We start from the raw sequence: 22,944 nt of genomic DNA on the forward strand, positions 1-22,944 counted from the left end.
TATTACATTATATCATGTGATATTATATTATACCACATTATATTATATTACATCATATCCTCTTTCACATTAGAGCCACAACAGGACCCACTAGAACATGGGAACAAGTAAAAGTGAAATATAAGAATATTCTACAGAATGGTAATATTTATCACTTATATTGCTTTTAGTCTATGACAAGAGACCCTGGAATAATCTGTTTGTTTGTTTATAACAGCAACCAAGAAAAGGGCAGAGCAAATAAAGACAGGTGGTGGTCCTGCACCCCTCGTCACACACCCTTTTTGTACTGTGACATTTATTGACATTGTGGGTTTTTGTGTGTAGTTTGACATAACACTCCATCACTTTTACCTGTTCCCATGCAAGGGGTGACTGAAGCATGCACAGTAAATCGGGAGTAAGTATATACAGTACAGTAAGTATATATATATATATATATATATATATATATATATATATGTAGAGAGAGTGAGAGAGAGAGAGAGAGAGAAAATAATACCCTCACGGAGAATCGATATCTCTATGAGCACACTGTCGCATTGAGCTAAAGGATCCTGTCTATCCCGCAATATACACTAAATTCTGTAAACTCTCCTTATCAATCTTGCACCTTCCTTGCTCGCAGACAAACGGACAGGACATGGCTGCGACAGACTTCCCAAATCCACCTTCGCTTTTATAGTCGTGGTCTCATCTTGATTGCACGTAGTAATTTACTATTACTACTCTAAAATATGAATTACATCTGACATGATCTACTACATGTAATAGAATGATTAATAGTACATTTCCCTTTTTTTCGGAAATGACCTGTATGTATCTGTATGAAATCAATAAAAGAATCAAATACTGCATTATCTTTAGTTACATTGATAATATTTATTTATGGTAAAACAGTGGCGAAATATCGCTCTTACTTTCATATAACTGCAGCGGACATACCTGAGTGGCCGCGATCTAATCCTGTTTACATAAAGTAAACCTGCTCCCAAGCAGGTTTACGCTTACGGATCTGTTGCTATGACAGCAAGTCCCAGCTGAGCTTCGGAGAACCGAACGATCCAAGATCACGCGAAATCGTCAACATTCAAATCCGGCTAACTTACTTAGCGAGGTACGAAGAACAGGCCCCTGAACTTTGAAAAACCCTGTTTGTGTGTCACCAAATACAGTTTTAATATTTTTTTAGCCGAGAATGTTGTGGTTTAATCTTCATATGTCTGGTCGGTTTGTCAAGATACAGCCTCTTTGCAAAAGTGCTTCGATGATTTCGGAGATGTCTGCCCAGTCTCACGGCAAAGCGTGGGATAGACCCGCTTGCCTCGCAAGCAATCGAGCTGTTGTTACCGCCGACAAAGCGCAGGCCCCGGTACACAGCTGTAATAACCCCCGCTGACACTGACTTATTTTACTGAGGTTATATTTATCGGGGTTTTATTTCCTGATGTTCGTATGTGTCCTACGTGTTTCAGTCGCCAATTCTGAATTATAACTAACATTAAAAACATGTTTAAGGAGGAGAGAGAGCAAATAAATTCGATTAACAACTGATCTTTGGGTTTTTGTTCAGTAATCAGCGTGACCTGTGTATAAACGTATAAAAGAGAAAACGTTGGTGTTTCCGTCATGTAGTAACTGCTGGCTTTAACTGTACAAAGGTTGTTCGACACTATGAAACACATACAGACTTCATGATGTTCGCCTAATATTTTTATCGTGAATATTAATCATGAGGGTAAACGGCCCTGTACACCACGGAGCGAGGTCAGCATCTCCACGATATCTTCAGCTCTCTGAGTTAACCCAGAGTTTCACAGCTGACTATCAAACTGTCATCTACGAATATGTCACGGGTCATATCAATATGATTTTACAGAAAAGCATCCTTAATACTGCCAACTATTCCAACTATGCCAACCGTCAGTTTGTCACAGATCAAAGTGGAAAGAAAGTGATTGGTTGAACAGGTGTTCATGATCTGTGTTATCTGCATTTTCATCAGTGTAAGAGACTCAGCAGCAGATTAGACTAACAGTTATACATTTAATAAATTACCAAATGAATCCACGATCGAACCTGTTCCGACAATTTGAGTTTGTATTCCCTCAGCTGCAGACTCGCTGCTGTTTAAATGTTTGAGAGGAAGATGAGATATAAAGCAAACATCAAACATAGACTCAGTCTGCGTTCACATTTGATATGAGGCCAGGACGGATAATGGCTGTGTCCTGTTTTAAGGTCATACATGTAAAATTGTTGTCTGACCTCCGTCGATCCAGAGTCCGTGGTTACCATGGTTACTGCATAAGCAGCTATAATGTAAACATTACGCAGCATAGGTGTTTATGTTTTTCATTGCAAAAGAACTGTCTGAATGGTTAACTGAAGTTAACTTGGATAAATTATAGTTAAGGAGTATCACAGATAACGCCCATGTGAGCTGTGTGACTGTTCACCACTGCACTGAAATCAGTAGGTTATTACTGAAATACACGTGCTATATCATACACTATGATATAAATAGGGAGGTCCTGTTAACATGTTTAGTTTTAAAGGACACCTTCCTGCCTTTAGTCTCATTCATGAGCAGTATTAGTTTTCTTCTAACATCCAGAAGTCTGCACGATGTGTTTCATAGTTTGTAACAAAACCTTTACAGTTAAACATAACATGACCGAAAAGAAAAAAGAGAGAGAGAGAGAGAGAGAGAGAGAGAGAGAAATCACACAAATGATATGTTAAGCTCATTTATTTTTAGTTAAGTAAACTCTAAAAATTCTAACAGACAGCTGGTGCTTAGAATACAGTTGAATAACTATTAAAAACAGATGATATAATATTTCTGTCCAGGTTGCAGTCTTCATGATGAACATGCTGTTGCAAACTCTGCTCCTCTCGGTGGAAATGCGCCTTCTCTTTCCTCTTTGTATAAAAACATTTTAAAAGTCAGTTTAATCTCAAAATTCACTGTTAAATCCAAAACACACCAGATAAAGAAAAGCGAATAGTTCAGTCTAACACATGTGCCAGTGAACCATTAAAGGTCTGTAAAACTATGCAGTTATGAAACGTAACTTTAACCTCAGCCAAACCGATTTGCTCAGTTGTAAATAAAACAGCGAAGTAAACGTGACCCGACAGACAAAACCTGAGTGAATTAAGTCCAGCGTTTAACCACTGAGAGCTAAAACTCAGGTGAGGTTTCAAAGCTGTGTGCGGTGATTGGACATCAGCCGCCGATAAAGTGGGTTTGCCTATAAATAGCCTATAGCTCCAGCAGCTCTGTGCTCGGGAAAATACTATACTTTACTTATCTTGTGCAGAAAAATGCGCTGACATTGCGTTATATCGAGCACCGACTGCCCAGTTAAACTGTGACGATCACCAGGTAACGTGGGCGTGTTTCTTGAATTAGCAGCAGGTGTTAAACAGCTGACAGGTGAGGAGGACGCATGCAGGTAAACTGAGGGCCTGCTGAGCTGATCGCTGGTTTCGTGAGAAAAATGTCAGCTCGTTCTTTATGTTACAGAAGCACAGAGACACAAGACCAGGTGGAAAGAGACGATCGTTCGGTGAAAATGATAATATGCGAATGCAACATGTGGAACACGGAAAGTGGAATATGTAAACAAACCGGTTGACGTAACCCCCTCGGTGCACTCTGCATGCTGACTGTTAGCAGAGCAGTGAAATCTCTGAAAACATCTGAGCACTTTTGCAAACATGTTCTATGTTGACAACCTGACCAGACGTGAAGATTACGGCGCGACATTCGCGGCTAAAACTGTTAAAAGTGCAGTTGGTGACAGAAAAATGGGGTATTTTAAAACTACACCACCACCATTGCTGCCTGTGATTTGAAACGCATTCTGGGACACCTGACTGCCTCAAGTCTACAGAAGCAATCGATTATCTAGGATCGACCTGTTTTGACTTACTTTGCACGGCAACCAATCAAATGTTAGAGAAGCTGCATGGGCAGCGTTAACCCCGCCCCCTGGGTTTGATGGGTGAGGCTGACAGATAAAATTAATTCATGATGAGAGCCAGGCGCCAGGACTGCCAAAATGAAATAAATAAATATATCATTAAATAATTAATTAAATGTGTCAATAATTAATTAAAATGTGAAATACATAAATAATTAATTAAATGTGTCAATAATTAATTAATTACATGCGTCATAACTATTTATTTAATTAATTAATTCCAATTTTAATTAATTATTGCCACATTTAATTAATTATTTAATGGTGTATTTAAGTAATTCATTATGGCAGTCCTGGCGTTCCATAAACAACAGGCTCTTGCGCGGAAATCTCTTTTCGTCGATAAACAACGATTAGGGAGCAGCATAGTATTCAATAGGAGGACCCTGCACGTCAATTCTCGACGCGAGGGGGGTACCCTGCGCGTCCATAAGTGAAGCAGAGGGAGCCTGACCATGCGTCACACATTTGACGAGTTGGGAGTGAGAACGTGTTGGATTTTGGCATAAGCAGACGCTTACTCAAAGGCCAAACAACTTTACGTACACGCAGTGCAGGAACCAGATGCTGGATGGCCCAAGAGACTTTAGCAGAATGTTGTGAAATCTGTTTATGTTGTTCTAGTAAGGCTACCATGGGGGCAGCCACTAGAGGTCGCTAGAATACTGTTTTATATATGTTTGCTTCCGGAATTGATGTAGGCACGTACGCTGCTGCTACAATTCAATAAAAAGCGGTTTGTGCTTGAGAACGCTGCGTCTTATTGCCTCCGATCATGACATGGTGTCAGAATTGAGGACTTCACGCCGAGTTACACGGAGAAATGGCTAAATTTGGACCTCCGGAGCCGTTCGACTTTACACAGCCGGCGGAGTGGCCGATATGGCGGCAGAGATTCTCCGTTTTCGAGTGGCGTCAAGCTAGCGCTGGAGAGCGGCGAAGTGCAGGTGAACTCGCTTCTTTACTCCATGGGGAGAGATGCTGAACCAATATATGGCTCATTTGTGTTTCCTGCTGCTACAGAGGCCAGGCCAAGTCCACAGTTTGAGTACGATCTGGTTTTACAGAAGTTCGATGAGCACTTCGTCCCAAAGAGAAACGTTATCCACGACCGCGCCTGTTTTCACAAACGGAGCCAGAGGGCCGGGGAGACGGTCGAGGCTTTCGTGCAGAGCCTGTACGAGCTCGCGCAGCACTGCGAGTTCGGCGGCAGTAAAGACGAGCAGATCCGGGACCGTATCGTCATTGGATTAATTGACAAAGATGTTTCACAAAAACTGCAGCTCGATGGGGACCTAACTCTGGATAGAGCCATTCAACTGGCACGCCAGAGTGAACAAGTCAAACAGCAAAGTGCGGAGCGAGTGGAAAGCACTGTGAATGAGGTGAAACAGAGGCATTATAACAGCATGAGAAGGAGTTACTACCAACCTCGTCAGGTACGTGAGCAACAACATAGTGAGAGTAAACCAAAGTGCCAAAGATGCAACAGGGTGCATGACAAAAGAGAAAACTGCCCAGCCCGCAATAAAAGATGCAGAAAGTGCAACAAGCTGGGACACTTTGAAATTGTATGCAAAACCAAAATGCTAAAAGAGGTCAGGGCTGAGGCTGTAGAGGATTCAGATGAGGATTCATTTTCATAGGGGAGCTTTTCCTGGGAGTAGTAACTGAGCCAAAACTACAGTCATTGAGGAGTCAGGCTCAGATGCCGACTGGGAAATTGAGCTACTAGTAAATGGCAGTCCAGTTGATTTCAAAATTGATACAGGCGCAGACACCACTGTTATGACAGAAACGACCTTTAATAAGCTACAACAGAGACCCAAACTTATCCAGTGTAAGCCAACTGTGTACAGCCCTGGTGGAAAAGTCAAGTGCATGGGTAAATTCCTTGCTACTACGGTGTACAAAGGCCAAAAGTACCAGTACTCGATTACAGTTATAAAAGGGCAGTACGCTAGTAACCTACTGGGAAAGACAGTGGCGAAGCGCATGGGACTAGTTGCTAGAGTTAACAAAATCAGTAGTGACTTAACAGAGGATGTGTTTGGAGAAATTGGCCTGCTGAACTGTGAACCTGTAAAAATTGAGCTGACCGAAGATGCAGTGCCGTACAGTGTAACCACCCCACGCCGGGTGCCTTTTCCTCTCCTCCCAAAGGTGGAAAAGGAAATAAAGCGCATGCTCAAACTTGGCATCATTGAGGAAGTCACCGAGCCAACAGACTGGTGTGCACCAATGGTGCCTGCTCCAAAGCGCAACAAGGATGAGGTCAGAGTGTGTGTGGACTTAAAACGTCTGAATAAGGGAGTAAAGCGTGAACGGTACATCTTGCCCACATTGGATGACATAACTCCCAAGTTAGCAGGGGCTAAAGTTTTCTCCACTTTGGATGCCTCCAGTGGGTTCTGGCAAATACCACTGGAACCCAGCTGCCAAAAACTAACCACGTTCATAACTCCCATGGGCAGGTTTTGCTTCAGACGCCTGCCATTTGGCATTTAAGATGGCGCCGGTGAGGTCGGCTGCCGTCACGACTGCTCCGACCACCTTTTCTTCGTTTTTGTTTTTTAAGTTAGTTTTCAGCGTTCTTACATCGTCAAATTCATCACCATTGGGTACATTAGGTACGACAGTGACACTCTTGTTTCTATTGGTATACAATGTACTCACAATTCGAAGCCTTTAACTCCGGATCCGAGCTGGCCGAGTGAGATCTTGAGGGAGAACAAAGGACGCGACGCGAAGCGGCGGCCTCGAGGGAAACGAGCCGGCGTCAGGAACAGGCTGAGAGCTCGTGCACACCGCACACCTCTGCCTAGCATCCTGCTCGCCAACGTCCAGTCACTGGAGAACAAGCTTGATGACCTCAGGGCCAGGATAAAGTTCCAGAGAGACATTCGGGACTGCAATCTCCTCTGCTTCACCGAGACATGGCTGAACCCAGCGGTGCCGGACCACGCCATCCAGCCGGCCGAGTTCTTCTCGGTTCACCGCATGGACAGGACACGGGACTCGGGGAAGTCAAGGGGAGGCGGCGTGTGTTTAATGGTGAACAACAATTGGTGCAACAGTGCGAACGTTGTTCCTCTCACACGCTCCTGCACACCAAATCTGGAACTACTGTCCATCATGTGTCGCCCTTTTATCTACCTCGAGAGTTTACATCGGTCATTATAAGTGCCGTTTATATACCACCACAAGCGGACACGGACACTGCCTTATGCGCGAGCTGCATGAGGCTCTCACCCGCATCAGACACAACACCGGGACGCCGCGCTTATTGTGACGGGGACTTCAATAGTGCCAACCTCAAACGCGCGCAGCGCCGAACTTTCACCAACATATCACCTGCCCCACCAGAGGTGAAAGGACACTGGACCACTGCTATACTACGGTCAAGAACGGCTACAAGGCACAATCTCGCCTCCGTTTGGCAAATCCGATCATGCCGCCATCTTCCTCATGCCAAAATACAAACAAAGGCTGAAACAGGAAGTTCGGTTCAGAGGAAGGTCGCGCGCTGGACGGACCAATCGGTGGCAGCGTTACAGGACGCACTCGACGACGCAGACTGGGACATGTTCAGAAACAGCTCCGATGATGACGTCAACATGTTTACGGAAGCGGTGGTGGGATTCATCGAAACTAGCGGATGATACCGTGGAGACAAAGACTATCACAACGTTTCCCAACCAGAAGCCGTGGGTGGATAAAACCATCCGCGACGCTCTGAGATCCCGCACCGCTGCCTACAACACGGGACTCGCGACGGGGACATGGACCCGTACAAAGCCGCGTCTTATGACGTGCGGAAGGCGGTGAAAGAGGCGAAGCAGCGCTACGGAGGAAACTAGAGTCACAACTCCAACAGAGTGACTCTAGGAGCCTGTGGCGGGATTAAGGACAATAACGGACTATAAAGCACCAACAACCGGTTTGACGAACGCGAACGGGACTCTGGCAGACGAGCTGAACACTTTCTATGCTCGCTCGAGGCTGCAGCTAAGGACTACAACGATGCTAGCGCTAGCGGCGCTAACGGCTGCAGACAGGAAGATACTGCCAACACCGGAAACGTGCTCGTCATCTCTGAGCATGACGTGAGGAGAGCCTTCAAGAGAGTGAACACCAGGAAAGCAGCAGGACCAGACGGCATCCCAGGTCGTATCCTCAGGGACTGCGCATACCAGCTAGCACCTGTGTTCACTGAGATATTCAACATCTCTTTATCTCAGTCGGTGATCCCCACATGCTTCAAAGAGTCCATCATTGTTCCTGTCCCGAAGAAACCCCACCCTGCTTCTCTCAATGACTATCGCCCTGTAGCCCTCACCTCAGTAGTGATGAAGTGCTTTGAACGCCTGGTCAGAGACTTCATCATTTCTTCACTACCAGACACACTGGACCCACTACAGTTCGCTTACCGTCCAAATCGTTCCACAGACGATGCCATCTCCCATCTCCTCCACACATCACTCACTCACCTGGACACTAGAAGGGGGAATTATGTTAAAATGCTCTTCATCGACTACAGCTCTGCATTTAATACCATAATTCCATCCACACTCACCACCAAACTGGAGCACCTGGGACTCAGCTCATCTATGTGTCAGTGGATCTCCAACTTCCTAACTGGCAGACCACAGGCAGTAAGGATGGGCGGACATGTCTCAGCCTCCACCACTCTCAGCACTGGAGCCCCCAGGGTGTGTTCTGAGCCCCTGCTGTACTCTTTGTACACCTATGACTGTGTGGCCACTACCAGCTCCACCACCATCATCAAGTTTGCTGACGACACCGTCGTGGTGGGCCTTATCTCTGATAACAACGAGACGGCCTACTTGAAGGAGGTTAGGAATCTGGAGACCTGGTGCCAGAGGAACAACCTCCTTCTAAACGTCAGTAAAACAAAGGAGTTGATAGTGGACTTCAGTACTAAGCAGGAGAGGAACTACCAGACCCCCGTCATCAACGAGTGCCCAGTGGAGAGAGTGGACAGCTTCAAATACCTCGGAGTTCACATCACGCAGGACCTGTCATGGTCCTGTCACATCAACACCATAGTGAAAAAGGCCCGACAGCGTCTCTACCACCTCAGACGCTTGAGAGACTTCCGACTGCCCTCCAAGGTGCTCAGGAACTTTTACACGTGCACCATAGAGAGCATCCTGACGGGAAACATCTTAACCTGGTTCGGGAACAGCACCATGCAGGACAGACGAGCTCTACAGAGGGTTGTGCGATCAGCTGAGCGCACCATCCGCTCCGAGCTCCCTGACCTGCACTCAATCTACAGCAGGCGGTGCTGGGCCAAGGCCAGGAAGATCGTGAAGGACCTCAGCCATCCCAACAACGGACTGTTCTCTCTGTTGAGGTCAGGAAAGCGTTTCCGCTCCCTGAAGACCAACACAGAGAGACTGAGGAGGAGCTTCTTCCCGCAGGCGATACGGTCTCTCAATCATCACACCACCACATAGAACGGACCCACACATATGATTCTTACACACACACACTGGACAGTCTGGACTTTGTTTACACTTAATCACTTTAAGCATATTTGCACTGCACAAGACACCTACAATGTGGTTTGCACAACAATGGACATTGTATTTCTCCATCTCCATTTAATACTTGTAAAATGCTGCTGTTATTGTATGTATATTTATATTTCTTCATACATTCTTATATATTTCTATACTGTGTATTGTGTATTTTGTTGTACAGCTACTTTATTTTCAACTTTAATTCATATATAGTTATCTTATTCTTTCCCAGTTAAATTTACCCTTCATTCTAATTTGTATTGTATTGTGTATTTTGCTGTACAGTTATTTCAGTTATTTTATTTTAAACTTTAATTCATATATATTTTATCTTATTCCTTCCCAGCTAAATTTAACCTTCATTCTAATTTGTGTTGTACAGTTATTTTATTTTTCAACAAATTCATATATATATTTTATTTTATTCCTTCCTAGTTAAATTTACCATTTTTAATTTTCATATTTATTTCCTATCTTATTCATAGCCTTTTCTGTTTTTTCTTTAGGTCACGAGCAGTTGTGTAAGCATTTCACTGCATATCGTACTGTGTATGACTGTGTATGTGACAAATAAAAATTTGAATTTGAATTTGAATTTGAATAACTTCAGCACCCGAGATCTTCCAGCGGCTCATGAGCACCTTGCTCAAGGGCCTAGAGGGGACTGTCGTCGTGATGGATGACATACTGGTTTTCGGGGCTAACAAAGAGGAGCATGACCGACGCTTAGATGCAGTATTACAGACAATCAAAGCATCAGGCCTTAAGCTTAACAGGTCCAAGTGCCACTTCGGAAAGAATGAACTACAGTTCTTCGGTCACATCATCAGTGCGGATGGTGTGAAACCTGATGATGGCAAGGTGGAGGCTATTGCTAGGATGCCCAGCCCCACCAATGTAGAACAACTCAGGCAGGTACTCGGATTAATAAACTATGTTGGAAAATTCCTGCCGGGCCTGTCCACGGTGCTGCACCCCCTCTCAAATCTTCTCAAGAAAGAGACTATATGGGTGTGGGGCGAGCCTCAGGAGCAAGCATTCAACAAAGCGAAAGCAATGCTCGTGGCTGCACCAGCACTTTGTTATTATGATGCAGGCCGACCAACAGTTGTCAGTGCGGACGCCAGCAGCTATGGTAATTCCCACAGCACTCAGACCCAGTGTCCTTGACCAATTACATGAAGGCCACCAAGGACTAACTAAATGTAGGGAGCGCGCAAGGTCAACAGTGTGGTGGCCCAACATTGGACTTCAAATAACACACAAGGTGAGGTCATGCATCTTTTGTGGAGAGCACAAGCCTACACAGTGACGGGAACCCCTTGTGACTACTCCTTTGCCCAATGGCCCCTGGCAAAAGATTGCAGCTGATCTGTGCGAGCTCGAGGGTAAGAACTTTCTTGTCGTTGTTGACTATTTTTCAAGAGACATTGAGATTGCTTCCCTCACTACAACAACAAGCAGACAGGTCATTAACAAGCTCAAACATATGTTCGTTAGATGGGGCATCCCATTAGAACTGGTCAGTGATAATGGGACGCAGTTCACGTCATCGGAGTTCCAAGACTTCAAACTGAGTTATGGTTTCACCCACACTACGTCGAGCCCTCATTACCCCCAGTCAAATGGAGCTGCTGAAAGAGCTGTCCAAACAGCCAAGTTCATTCTCAAACAGCCTGACCCCTGCTTAGCCTTAATGAGTTACCGCTCTACACCAATTGCAGCAACCGGTGCAAGCCCAGCTCAACTTATGACAGGACGTCAAATCCGCACCACCGTCCCAGTACTCGAACAGACATTGCTGCCCAGTCCAGTCAATAGGGACACGGTGTGCCAAAGGGATGCTGCAGCTAAGAACTCTTACAGATTCTTCTACAACCGCAGACATTCAGCTCGTCCACTTCCTGAGCTTCTCCCAGGCCAGGATGTTGTAGTGAAGCTTGACGGGGAAAAGGGGTGGACGACTCCAGCCAAGGTCATCAGTAAGTCTAAAGAGCCAAGATCCTATTTGGTGGAGATGGCGAATGGGAACGTGACTCGCCGCAACAGACGACACCTTCAGCCTGTCCCAGGCACCGCTGATCCTGAGGAGCCGCAGCAGAGCACTGTTCCAGCTACACCGACTACTCCAACTAAAGTGGCGGTTGCTTCCCAAGAACCACCAGTAAGGCAGGCATTGCCAGTCCCTGCCCCGGGGTCTCCTCTCCGCCCTACCACACCTGTGAGAGTGACTTCCAGGGGGCGGGAGATTAAAGTACCTCTCAGATTCAGAGACTGAGACCTATCTCCTTTCTATGTTCTAAGGGCAGAATAATCCCTTATCAGGACTGAGGGTAGTCTACCCCTGTGATGTCCTGCGTTCTGACAACACTGTTTTATGTTGAAAGTACTTTTGTTAAAGGGGGAGATGTTGTGAAATCTGTTTATGTTGTTCTAGTAAGGCTACCATGGGGGCAGCCACTAGAGGTCGCTAGAATACTGTTTTATATATGTTTGCTTCCGGAATTGATGTAGGCACGTACGCTGCTGCTACAATTCAATAAAAAGCGGTTTGTGCTTGAGAACGCTGCGTCTTATTGCCTTATTGCTTTTCAGCATCTCTTTATTGACCACCTTTCACACACGGTTGCTGTACGCATACAGCCGGCTGCAGCCCACAGCCCGACACACACCAACACAACAGCACAGACGTAAAGGCGGCGAGGCGTGATTGCGGGTCCCGCTCAGGTGCGCCCGCCTCCCCTGCAGCGGCGCTGCAGACCACGCCCCGCCGCACAATTTAACCAGGTAAAATACATATTTGGGCAGAATTTTGCAAATATCTATTTTTCATCTTTTAGCAGCATAGTGCTTTTTTCCAATTATTTTTTAAAAGTCAGGTCAAGGCTCCAAAATCCCAAAGGCGACATAAGGGTGGCGGCTGACAACAGTTTCTGTTTGCTACATGGATCATTTTAGTTGAGCTGGGTGTCTTTGCTTTTGTTATATTTCTTTAAGAGTTCAAAATGTGTTGATTACATAAATAAAATGTAATTTTCTCTCAAGCACTTCATGAATTTTATAAGCAACACACCTTAGTTGTTCACACAAAGCATAAAGGTAAAAAACAATATATACAGTGTTATCTTCATTTTAGATGTCAAAAAGTATTTGCGGCTCCCAGAGTTTTCTTTTGCGTGGAAACCGGGTCCAAATGGCTCTTTGGGTGTTAAAGGTTGCTGACCCCTGACCTAGTGCAAAGAATATACATGGATACAGATGTGCACAATGCAATCAGAGAAAAGGCTGACTACATCTTTTTTTTACATATATATGCCAAGATACCTGTGTTTGGAAAAATGAACAGTGAAAACATAGCAAAAAGGAAAACAGATCCTTCAGGCTGGCTGGAACAAAATAACTGATGTTTTATTTGCAATATATTTCATGAATTCTTTTGTTGTTACTTGTTGTTACATGTTACTTTTATGTGAAATCAATAAACTGTTATTTAAGCAATGGCATCAATTTCATTTTTTTTAAAAACACACATTAAAACATTGAATTTCTGTAGAACTTATTTACATGGTAAGTATTTAACACTCCACTTTAGACAATAACACAACTGAGGGAAGAAAATGACAAATGGTATTTTGGATGTTACAAAAGCATTATGTCACTTATGATTTTAAAACGATTTAGTGATTTACTTTATAATTTTGATAAACAATTTTGTTGAATCTGAATAGTAATATAGTAGTATAATTAATCAGTATTATTAACATTCAACATTTGCAATGAATTAGAATGATCAATAACTGGAACTCAACTATCAGCACTCAAGTACCAGTTCTGTAATCAAGTATTGTCAGCTGAGAAGGAAGAAATGCAACTGTAGTGGCCTCAGCTGCAGGTCATTTTCCATAAGTTGTACTGGCACTGGTGTCTTGGGAAAAGTCCATCTTGTTTCACTTAACCCATTTTTTAACTAATGCTGTGTTCTGGTAATTTGACAGCATACATGCTACTGCAAACAGTTGGTTGATATTGTAAACATGTGACATGGTAATGATGCTATCAAAAAGTTTGTTCTGTTTTATCCTCCTAATGACTCGCTCCACATGTACCCTGAGTCTGGCTATGGCCTGCGTCTCCTTAACCTGGTATGCTGGCATCTGCTTCTGCTTAGATAGAAAAGGTGGGCAGTACACTTTGCATTTACAACAATCGGTGATTAGGAAGCCCTTATCTACCATCACTGCCATGTCTTCAGTCAACTTCTCAGCAATGCCTGATTGTTTGAATAGTTCCTTGTCACTAACCGAACCAGCATACAGATTAGAGATGAATGTCACTGGACCATGTGGAGCTATGCCAACCAGGGCTTTCATCGTGCAGTGGGATTTGTACGAAGAGTACATTTCACTTTGGAGAAGTGGTGAGGATGGTGTCTGACACCTCAGCTCTGTACAGTCAAGGATCATCTGGGTGTCTGAGAAATCTTTGAATTCCTCAGGGAGGTAAGCTTGTACTTCTGCACATGTAAGCCAGATGCATTGAGACCCCAGTGCAGTGGCAAGAAAATTCGTCCATGTTGCAATAATGCGGCTCACTGTGGACTGGTGTATGTTAAATCTGTGTGCCAGGTCCCTCTCCTTCAAATCAACTGACAGGAAAACCAGGAAAAGAAAGAACTCGTCAATTGGCTGTAGCAGCTGCCTCTGGAAGGTGAAAACAAAAGGGAAAATGTTACTCCTTAAGCTATGAACTAGTAAAATTATGCTTTTCTTGGCTAAATGTTTTGCAATGGTTATGCATACCATACTGTACCATGGGGTAAACAATGAGGTGCTGTAGTACACAGGTGTATGTATGTAAAGGATGCTGAGTCTAGTATGCTATTGTACATTATGTAATGTTATTGTACATTACACCTCTAGTTCTAACTACCAACAAACCCATAACCTACCGTTGATGTGCGTGCAGGTGTCAACACTTCCTCGTTCCTATTGGCAGCTGACTTGGCTCTTGAAACCCGGATCATTTTATAGATGCAAGGCTCAATCAAAAACCAAAATGCCATCAAATGATCATAGCTTGGAAATCTATTCATGAGAGAGACATACATCGTGTCAATCATTAATTAACATTACACACTGACGTAAAAATAATGTAAACTGTGACAAATATGCTAATGGTATGCTGTATAACATAGTCTGATTAAGAGTCTATTTGGTGTTGTATTTTACCTGTAGCATATTGTTTAAATACTAAAGCATCTACATGAAACACACAATCAGCAGAGAAAAAGTAAATATCTATTTTGTTTTCATTAAGACTGGAAACACTTTCGAAATTTAACTGATGGTGACTTTGGTATATTTTAAACAGTTAGCTTGAATAGAGCTTAGGTGTACCTGGTATAGAATCGGATGTCAGTGTCGGAGCCAGCAAAGCGCTGTAACCCAAATTCTCACTGGACACGTAACTCCTGCATTTCCTTCCTCAGAGTCTCCACGTCTTTGGACAGGTCTTCTGCAGCTGATGCAAATATGTCCAATGCAGACGGCTCAGGGACTGAGCAGTAGTCATGATCTATTGTAAGACCGTGCTCTTCTTGATCGTCAGGAGGAAATAGTTCAGGGCGTCGCTCCGTTCTCTCCCAAACACCACGCCGCGGTGGTTCAACTTTATAGCCATTCCACTCAAGAAGTGTTGGTACAGCACCTTTAATAAGCCGCCTTCGACCATCAAGGGTTGTTGACTCTATGAGTTGATCACTGGCAAAGTGTCTGCTGCAGACCCTGGTGTGAGAGGTAATCGTGAAATGATCCCAGGGTATATTTACCAGCCATTGTCTTCTCAAGTCGGAATGGGTCGGAAAGGCATGAAAACTTAGTATGCCGTTAAATTTGGCTGAAGCCGAACAAAGTGGGACACAGCAATGCTCGGAGTATTTCTTCTCCTGTTTTTGAAAATGTTCTGTTTTAAATATTTTTCCTTTTTATACTCATTCTGAAGTGACATTAGCATAGCTACCGATAGATAAACAAACATACCGGAAACGTCCAAGCGGTAGTATTTGGAAACGGAAATACGTCACACGCCCTAGTGCAAGTAGTCCATTGATGAAGGCACGGACATTACAGATGTTGCACAACTGGCAATTTTCATCCGTGGAGTTGATGACACATTGACCGTCACCGAGGAGTTTGTGGAGTTGGTACCGATGACAGATACAATGACCGCAGCCGATATCTTCACCGCTCTCATCGGCGCGCTGGACAGGGTCGGAGTGGACTGGTCCCGCGCTGTCAGCCTGGCTACAGATGGTGCGCCCTCAATGATCAGGAAGAAAGCAGGCATTGTAAAAAAGTTCAAAGATAAAGTGCAATCTGCAAATGGAGGACGTGATTTTTGGACTTTTCACTGTATTTTGCACCAGGAGGCTTTGTGTTGCAATTCACTGAAAATGGATAACGTCATGAAGGTGGTCATCCAAACTGTTAATTTCATCCCATCCAGAAGCCTCAATCACCGTCAGTTTGACAGCCTTCTCAGAGAGAAAGACCACATCTATGGCCTGCCATAACACACTGAGGTAAGATGGTTGAGCCGAGGTGCTGTGCTGAGGCGTTTCTTTGATATACGAGATGAAATTGAACAGTTTATGGAAGAAAAGGGCAAACCAGTGTTAGAATTTCATTCCACAGAATGGATGCAGGACCTTGCATTTATGGTGGATGTTACAGAGCACCTGAATAACCTGAACAAACAGCTGCAAGGACGCAACAAAGTTGTCACGCAGTATTATGACAGCATACGTTCTTTCAAGTTGAAGCTGTTATTGTGGGAGACGCAGCTCGCTGGTGGTGATGCAGCTCACTTCCCCTGTCTGAAAAATGTGTGCACGGTGTGGCAGATATGAAGCAGTTCAAAGATAAAATAACGGGACAGTTTGAGCAATGATTTCAGATTTTTGGTGAACTGGAGAAAGACTTCAAAGTTTTTTGCTCGCCGTTCACCGTGAAACCCTCTGATCTGCCCGTCAGGTTCCAACTTGAAATAACAGACTTGCAATGTGACTCGGATTTGAAGGGCAAATTTGCCGCAGCTGGCTTGAAAACATTCTCTCAGAATCTCTTGCCAGTTTACCCCAACTTGACAGCTCTTGCTGCAAAACTGTTGTGCATGTTCGGAACCACGTATCTTTGTGAGCAAGTTTTCTCTGTAATGAGCATAAAGAAAACAAAGTGCGCTCAAGGCTCACGCACAGGCACTTGAATCACATCCTGAAGTTAGCTGCTGCTCAGGATGTGAAGCCTGCTATTGATGAGCTGGTAAAAAGCTAAAAGATGCCAGGTATCAGGAGTCAAATAAACTATGCAACCCCACTTAAAGTGCTGCATGAGACACCCTGATGTAGTTCTGTGATCTGTGAAACAGTTCTGTGAATCACTGAGGCACTGTGTGCTTGTGTGTTCTTTGTCCTCAGAATTTTCAAATAACTTGAGGTGTTTTATGATTAATAGCTATGTTGTGCCTGTACTATTTTGAACATACTGTCCACAGGCTCTAGCTTTATTTTTACGTTGATCGTATTAAAACAAAGAAAACAATCTGAAGTTGTTGTTTTTAAGTTATATATACAATGACTTTACCAGTCCGGCCCACTTGAGAATAGACTTTTCTCCATGTGGCCCCTGAACTAAAATGAGTTTGACACCCCTGATTTAATTCCTTTGCAACTCCAATCTGGAAAGTTTATCATATTATTGTTTTGTAATATGTCAGGGTTATTCCAGATAGGTGTATGTTTGCATGGGATTAATGAAGACTCTGTCATTTTTAGAAACTCCCACCATGCTGTCAGAGAAGAGCTGATGTTGATGTTTTTAAAGCATTCATGTCGTTTGATGTTTGAGCTGATAAATGGTAGGTCTGAAATTTCTAGATTATTACATAGTGTCTGTTCTACATCTATCCAAGGTTCATCTAAGAATGTGTGTTTAAACCATCTAGAGATGAACTGAAGCCTGTTGGCTAAAAAATAGTGATTAAAGTTAGGCAGATCTAATCCTCCTTTATCCTTGGTCCTTTGTAATGTTTTTAAGTTAATGCGTGGGAGTTTATCTTTCCAAAGGAATTTAGAAATATATGAGTCTAGAGATCTGAACCAATCTTGTGATGGCTTATTTGGGATCAGTGAAAATAAATAGTTATTTTTGGCAAGACCATCATTTTTATAGCGGCAACCCTTTCCATGAGTGATATGGGTAAAGATTTCCATCTAGCCAGATCGCCTTCTACTTTCTTCAAAAGTGGGATGTGGTTTAATTTAGTTAATTCTGAAAGCTTAGGAGAGACATTAATACCTAAATATTTTATATTTCCAGATTGTAGTGGGGCAGAAGAAGAATTATGGAAGGAGCAGTTAATTGGAAGAACTGTAGATTTTGAGCAGTTAATTGAATAATCTGAGACTCTTGAGAAAGAATTTATCAATTCAATCACCCCAGAGATATTGGTTTGTGAGTTTTGGAGAAAAAGTAACACATCATCCGCATAGAGACTGATTTTATGTTCTACATTCTTGCATTTTATGCCCTTAATTGTTGTAGCCTGTCTAATTGCTGCTGCTAGTGGCTCAATAAAAATTGCAAACAGTGAAGGGGAGAGTGGGCATCCCTGCCTGGTGCCCCTCAGGAGACAGAAGCTGGAGGATGTTTGGTCATTTGTTCTGACACATGCTGTTGGGGAATTATATAATATTTTTAACCAGTTTATGAAAGAGGTTCCAAAACCAAATTTGTTTTGTTGCAAATAGAAATTTCCAGTTAACTCTGTCAAACGCCTTTTCTGCATCAAGAGACAATATTATGGTTTCAATGTTTTTACTGCACGAGTAGTCTATTAAATTAAGTAATCTACGTGTATTAGTTGATGAGTGCCTACCTTTTATGAAACCAGTTTGGTCAGGATGAATTAAAAGGGGGGTTATTTTCTCTAATCTCTTCGAGAGAGCTTTGCAGATTATTTTAAGGTCTACATTTATAAGGGATGTTGGATGATAGCTTGAGGGATATACAGGGTCTTTGCCTGGTTTCAGTAAGAGACTGATATTTGCAGAGTTCATATTTGGTGGTAGTCTACCATTTTCTTTGATTTCCTGCAACATTCTGTAAAAAACTGGTGCCAGAATCGTCCAGAATTCTTTGTAAAAATCTGTTGGAAAGCCGTCTGGACCTGGAGCCCTGTTATTGGGCATACTTATCAGGGCTTCCTGGAGTTCACCTGGCGTCAGTGGCGAATCCAGTGCCATTGCTTGAGTGTCTAATAATTTTGGAAGAGTTATGTTGTCGAGAAATTGATCATTTTCGTTTTTAGATGGGTTTATTTGTGGTGTATTTCATAGAAATCCCTAAAAATGTTGTTTATTTTTTGAAGATCATATATTGTATTCCCAGATAAATCTTTAACAGCACATATAGTTGTTTTTTCTTTATTGATTTTTAACTGGTTAGCAAGAAATTGTCCGGATTTGTTACCGTGTTCATAATTTTGCAGGCGAAGTCTTTGTACTAAGAATTTAGTCTTTTTATTAATAATTTCATTTAATTCTAGTTTTGTCTTGCATATTTTGTTTAATATTTCTTGATCTTGGTGTGACACATAGGCTTTTTCTAAGGATTTGATGGTTTTTTCTAGTTGAAAATATTTTTGTTTTCTTCTTTCTTCTTATGTGATGAGAAAGAGATTATTTTACCTCTCATCGCGGCTTTCCCTGCTTCCTATAGAATAGAAGCAGATGTTCCGGGAGTGTCATTAAAGCCTAAATATAGAGTCCATTCTTTTTTAAAGTATTTGATAAACTCTTCATCTTTGAGCAGTGATGTATTAAATCTCCAGTTTTTACTTGGCGTAGTATTATTCTTGTGCATTAGTGTTAAAGATACAGGAGCATGGTCGCTGACAGCTATAGGATGAATCTCAGTGTCTGAAATGTCACTCAGCAGTGAGCTGCTGACCAAAGAATAATCCAGACGAGAGTAGGAGTGATGGACATGTGAGAAGAAAGAATATTCCTTACTGTTGGGGTGAAGGGAGCGCCATGCATCGCAAAGACCAAAGTCGCTCATATACTGTTTGATTATATTTGTGGACTGCCAATTACGCTGAGTTCCTGCTGTATTGAGCCTATCCATTTCTTCATTTAGTCCCAGGTTGAGGTCGCCTCCAAGAACAAGTGTGCCATCTAAGTGTTCAGAGAGTGCACTGAAAAAAACGTGGAAGAATAAGGGGTCATCAACATTTGGACCATATACACTTACAATACATAGCTTTTGGTTAAGTATAGATAGTTTAATGATTAGTAATCTGCCCTCTGGATCTATAACTGTGTCGAATATTGTGAAATTAATATTTTTATGTATTAAAATTGCTACTCCCCTTTGTCTAGAATTATAACAGGCTGAGAACACATTTGGAAACTCAGGTGTTTTAAGTTTATTCAAACCTGTGACAGACAGTGTTGGTCAAGTTACTTGAAAAAAATGTAATCAGTTACTAATTACTGATTACTTCCCCAAAAAGTAATCCGTTACTTTACTGATTACTTATTTTCAAAAGTAATTAATTACTTAGTTACTCAGTTACTCAGTTACTTTTTAAAAACACGATTTACAACCTGAATAGGCGATAAAGCGATAGCTCTTTCAGCCCAATTCTACTTTTTTTGCATAATCCATCATACAAAATGTAATCAAATGGAAAAGTCTCTTTTTAAAACTTTAAACTTTAAATCTTTTAACTTTATGCATCAAGCAAAAACTTAATTATATGCAACATTATCTGACTGGAAGAAATTTGTTTAACATTTAAACCTATTTTCTGCACATTCCAGCACATAAAATAAAATATTTTTTTGTGTTTACACTCACTCTTTCAAATAGATGCAAGTAAAACACAGCAGAAAATAAATAAAATCAAAGACTAGCCGTCCTGTTGCTCTATTTTCACCTATAAAGCAGGACTGGGGTAGGCGGAGGTTTACCCTGGTGCAGGTGTGCCGCATGGCGGTCAGTGGAAGAATCCATGAGTTTCTCTGTGAATTTCTCATTATGTCAGTAGCACACTCGCTGCTTGCTTGGAAGTTTAGGGGGTTTTTGCTGTAAAAAAGTTTTCTTCCACGCACAATGGACACTAATGTTTTGTCACTTTTATGGAATTAAACTCAAAATAAGGTCAGTACTTCCACGCTTTAAACGCTGCATGCTACACTCTCTCCCTTTTCGATATGTTATGATCTGCAGACAGCTGTTGTCACGACGTAGCACTCGCCACGTCACTGTCATGAGACATTCTCGCAAAAAATCACGGTTTAGTAGCGCATGAGCGCGCAGCGTTCCTCACGGAAAGTAACGGTAATCTAATTACCGTTTTGCAATAGTAATCCCCATTACTCGTTACTTGAAAAAGTAATCAGATTACAGTAACGCCGTTACAAGTAACGCGTTACCGCCCATCTCTGGTGACAGACATGTGAGTCTCTTGTAATCAGAGATGGGCAGTAACGCGCTACTTGTAACGCGTTACTGTAATCTGATTACTTTTTCAAGTAACGAGTAATGTAAGGATTATTATTGCAAAACGGTAATTAGATTACCGTCACTATTTCACGTAGGAACGCATGCTACTGCGCTACTAAACCGTGATTTTTTTGCAGAACGCCTCATGACAGTGACGTAAGCGAGTGCGACGTCTCGTGACAACAGCTGTCTGCAGATCATAATATATGGAGTGCGGGACAGAGTGTAGCATGCAGCGCTTAAAGCGTGGAAGTACTGACCTTATTTTGAGTTTGATTCCATAAAAAGTGACAAAAACATTAGTGTCCGTTAGCGTGGAAGAAAACTCTTTTACAGCTTAAAAACCCCTAAACTTCCAAGCAAGCACCGAGTGTACTACGACGTAATGTGAAATTCACAGAGAAACTCGCGGATTCTTCCACTGACCGCTGCAGCACACCTGCACCAGGGTAAACCTCCGCTTACCCCAGTCCTGCTTTGCAGGTGAAAATAGAGCAACAGGACCGCTGTCTTTGATTTTATTTATTTTCTGCTGTGTTTTACTTTCATCTATTTGAAAGACTGAGTGTAAAAACAAAAAATATTTTATTTTATGTGCTGGAATGTGCAGAAAATAGGTTTAAATGTTAAACAAATTTCTTCCAGTCAGAGAATGTTGCATATAATTTAATTTTTGCTTGATGCATAAAGTTAAAAGATTAAAACTAATAAAACAAGTTTTAAAAAGAGACTTTTCCATTTGATTACATTTTGTATGATGAATTATGCAGAAAAAGTAGAATTGGGCTGAAAGATCTATCGCTTTATCACCTATTCAGGTTGTAAATCGTGTTTTTAAAAAGTAACTAAGTAACTAAGTAACTAAGTAACTAATTACTTTTGAAAATAAGTAATCAGTAAAGTAACGGGATTACTTTTTGGGGGAAGTAATCAGTAATTAGTAACTGATTACTTTTTTCAAGTAACTTGACCAACACTGCTTGTAATACAACAACATCTGCCTGTAATTTTTTAAGTTGGTTAAGTATTTTTAACATTTTTTCCCTAGAGCCAGCTCCATGCACATTCCATGTGACAAACCTTAGTGTGCCCATAATTGTGTGTTTGTGGCTAATGACATGTGTGTCTCGCTTAGACGGGTGAGGAAAATGGAAACAAATCATTTTTTTGTAAATAAAGAGAAGAAAAAAAGTAGAAGCTCCATAGGTCTGACTATGTATGTGCATAATAACTAAAATGAGCAAATGTGTACGTGTGTGTGTGTCCTATATCTGTGTGCGCTGTGTCCTGTTGTAAATGTGTTGCCTTTAAACGCAGGTGTGTGCGTGATCATGCAGAGTGAGCATGTAGAAATAGAGGGTGTTGTTTGTGGATGGGTAGGGAAACAGGTGATCGCCGCAGTGATAGAAAAGAGAAGCAAAGAAACCAAAGAGCAAGGTGAGCGACAAGAGAGAGAAAGAGGGAGAAAAGAAATAAAAACGGACACATTCCAATTAAGGCACTGGCGGAGAGTGACGGTGACATTATACTAAATTAGCAAACTGATATTACAAAATTCAACAGATGTTAACGCAAGAGAGTGTGAGTGAAAAGAATAGTGTAGCAGATTCTTATCTGGTGTGCGGTCAATACACCCATGGAGTGGTGCCGGGGTCGCGGTAGAGCTGTCCGTCCACGTAGAGCTGGTCCATGGCGATGACAGCCCGGGAGCCTTTCTGGATAAAACTACGTCGGACAGGGAAGAGGACCCTGCGTCGTTCCAGGATCTCTCTGGGGAACTGGTCATTCACGCTGAAATCCGTTCCTTTCAGCTCTCTGCCGCGACTCTTCACCTGC

General features: G+C 42.5%; 1 protein-coding gene across 2 annotated transcripts; it reads right to left on the reverse strand.

Annotated features, from left to right (window-relative positions):
• Window positions 1–12,887: 12,887 nt before the first annotated feature.
• On the reverse strand, window positions 12,888–15,155 carry LOC120441874. 2 transcript variants are annotated; one of them, XR_005614336.1, is made up of 3 exons: window positions 14,938–15,155; window positions 14,490–14,625; window positions 12,888–14,241 (listed from the first exon to the last, which is right to left on the reverse strand). XR_005614336.1 is itself a non-coding variant. In XM_039617369.1 (2 exons), the coding sequence occupies exons 1-2, from the start codon at window positions 14,658–14,660 to the stop codon at window positions 13,489–13,491; spliced, it is 924 nt and encodes a 307-aa protein (XP_039473303.1). In that variant the 5' UTR covers window positions 14,661–15,137; the 3' UTR covers window positions 12,888–13,488. The 2 variants fall into 2 exon arrangements, 1 of the variants encoding a protein (XP_039473303.1); XM_039617369.1 differs by having other exon boundaries at window positions 14,490–15,137.
• Window positions 15,156–22,944: the final 7,789 nt, after the last annotated feature.

Source organism: Oreochromis aureus, linkage group 9, assembly GCF_013358895.1.
Source record: "Oreochromis aureus strain Israel breed Guangdong linkage group 9, ZZ_aureus, whole genome shotgun sequence".
Classification (NCBI taxonomy): Eukaryota; Metazoa; Chordata; class Actinopteri; order Cichliformes; family Cichlidae; genus Oreochromis; species Oreochromis aureus.

Coding starts and splice junctions, on each gene's coding strand:
- LOC120441874 (XM_039617369.1), bottom strand. CDS start 14,660: ATGATTGACACGATGTATGTCTCTCTCATGAATAGATTTCCAAGCTAT. Junction 14,242..14,489: donor CACCTGCACGCACATCAACG/GTAGGTTATGGG, acceptor TTCACCTTCCAG/AGGCAGCTGCTACAGCCAAT.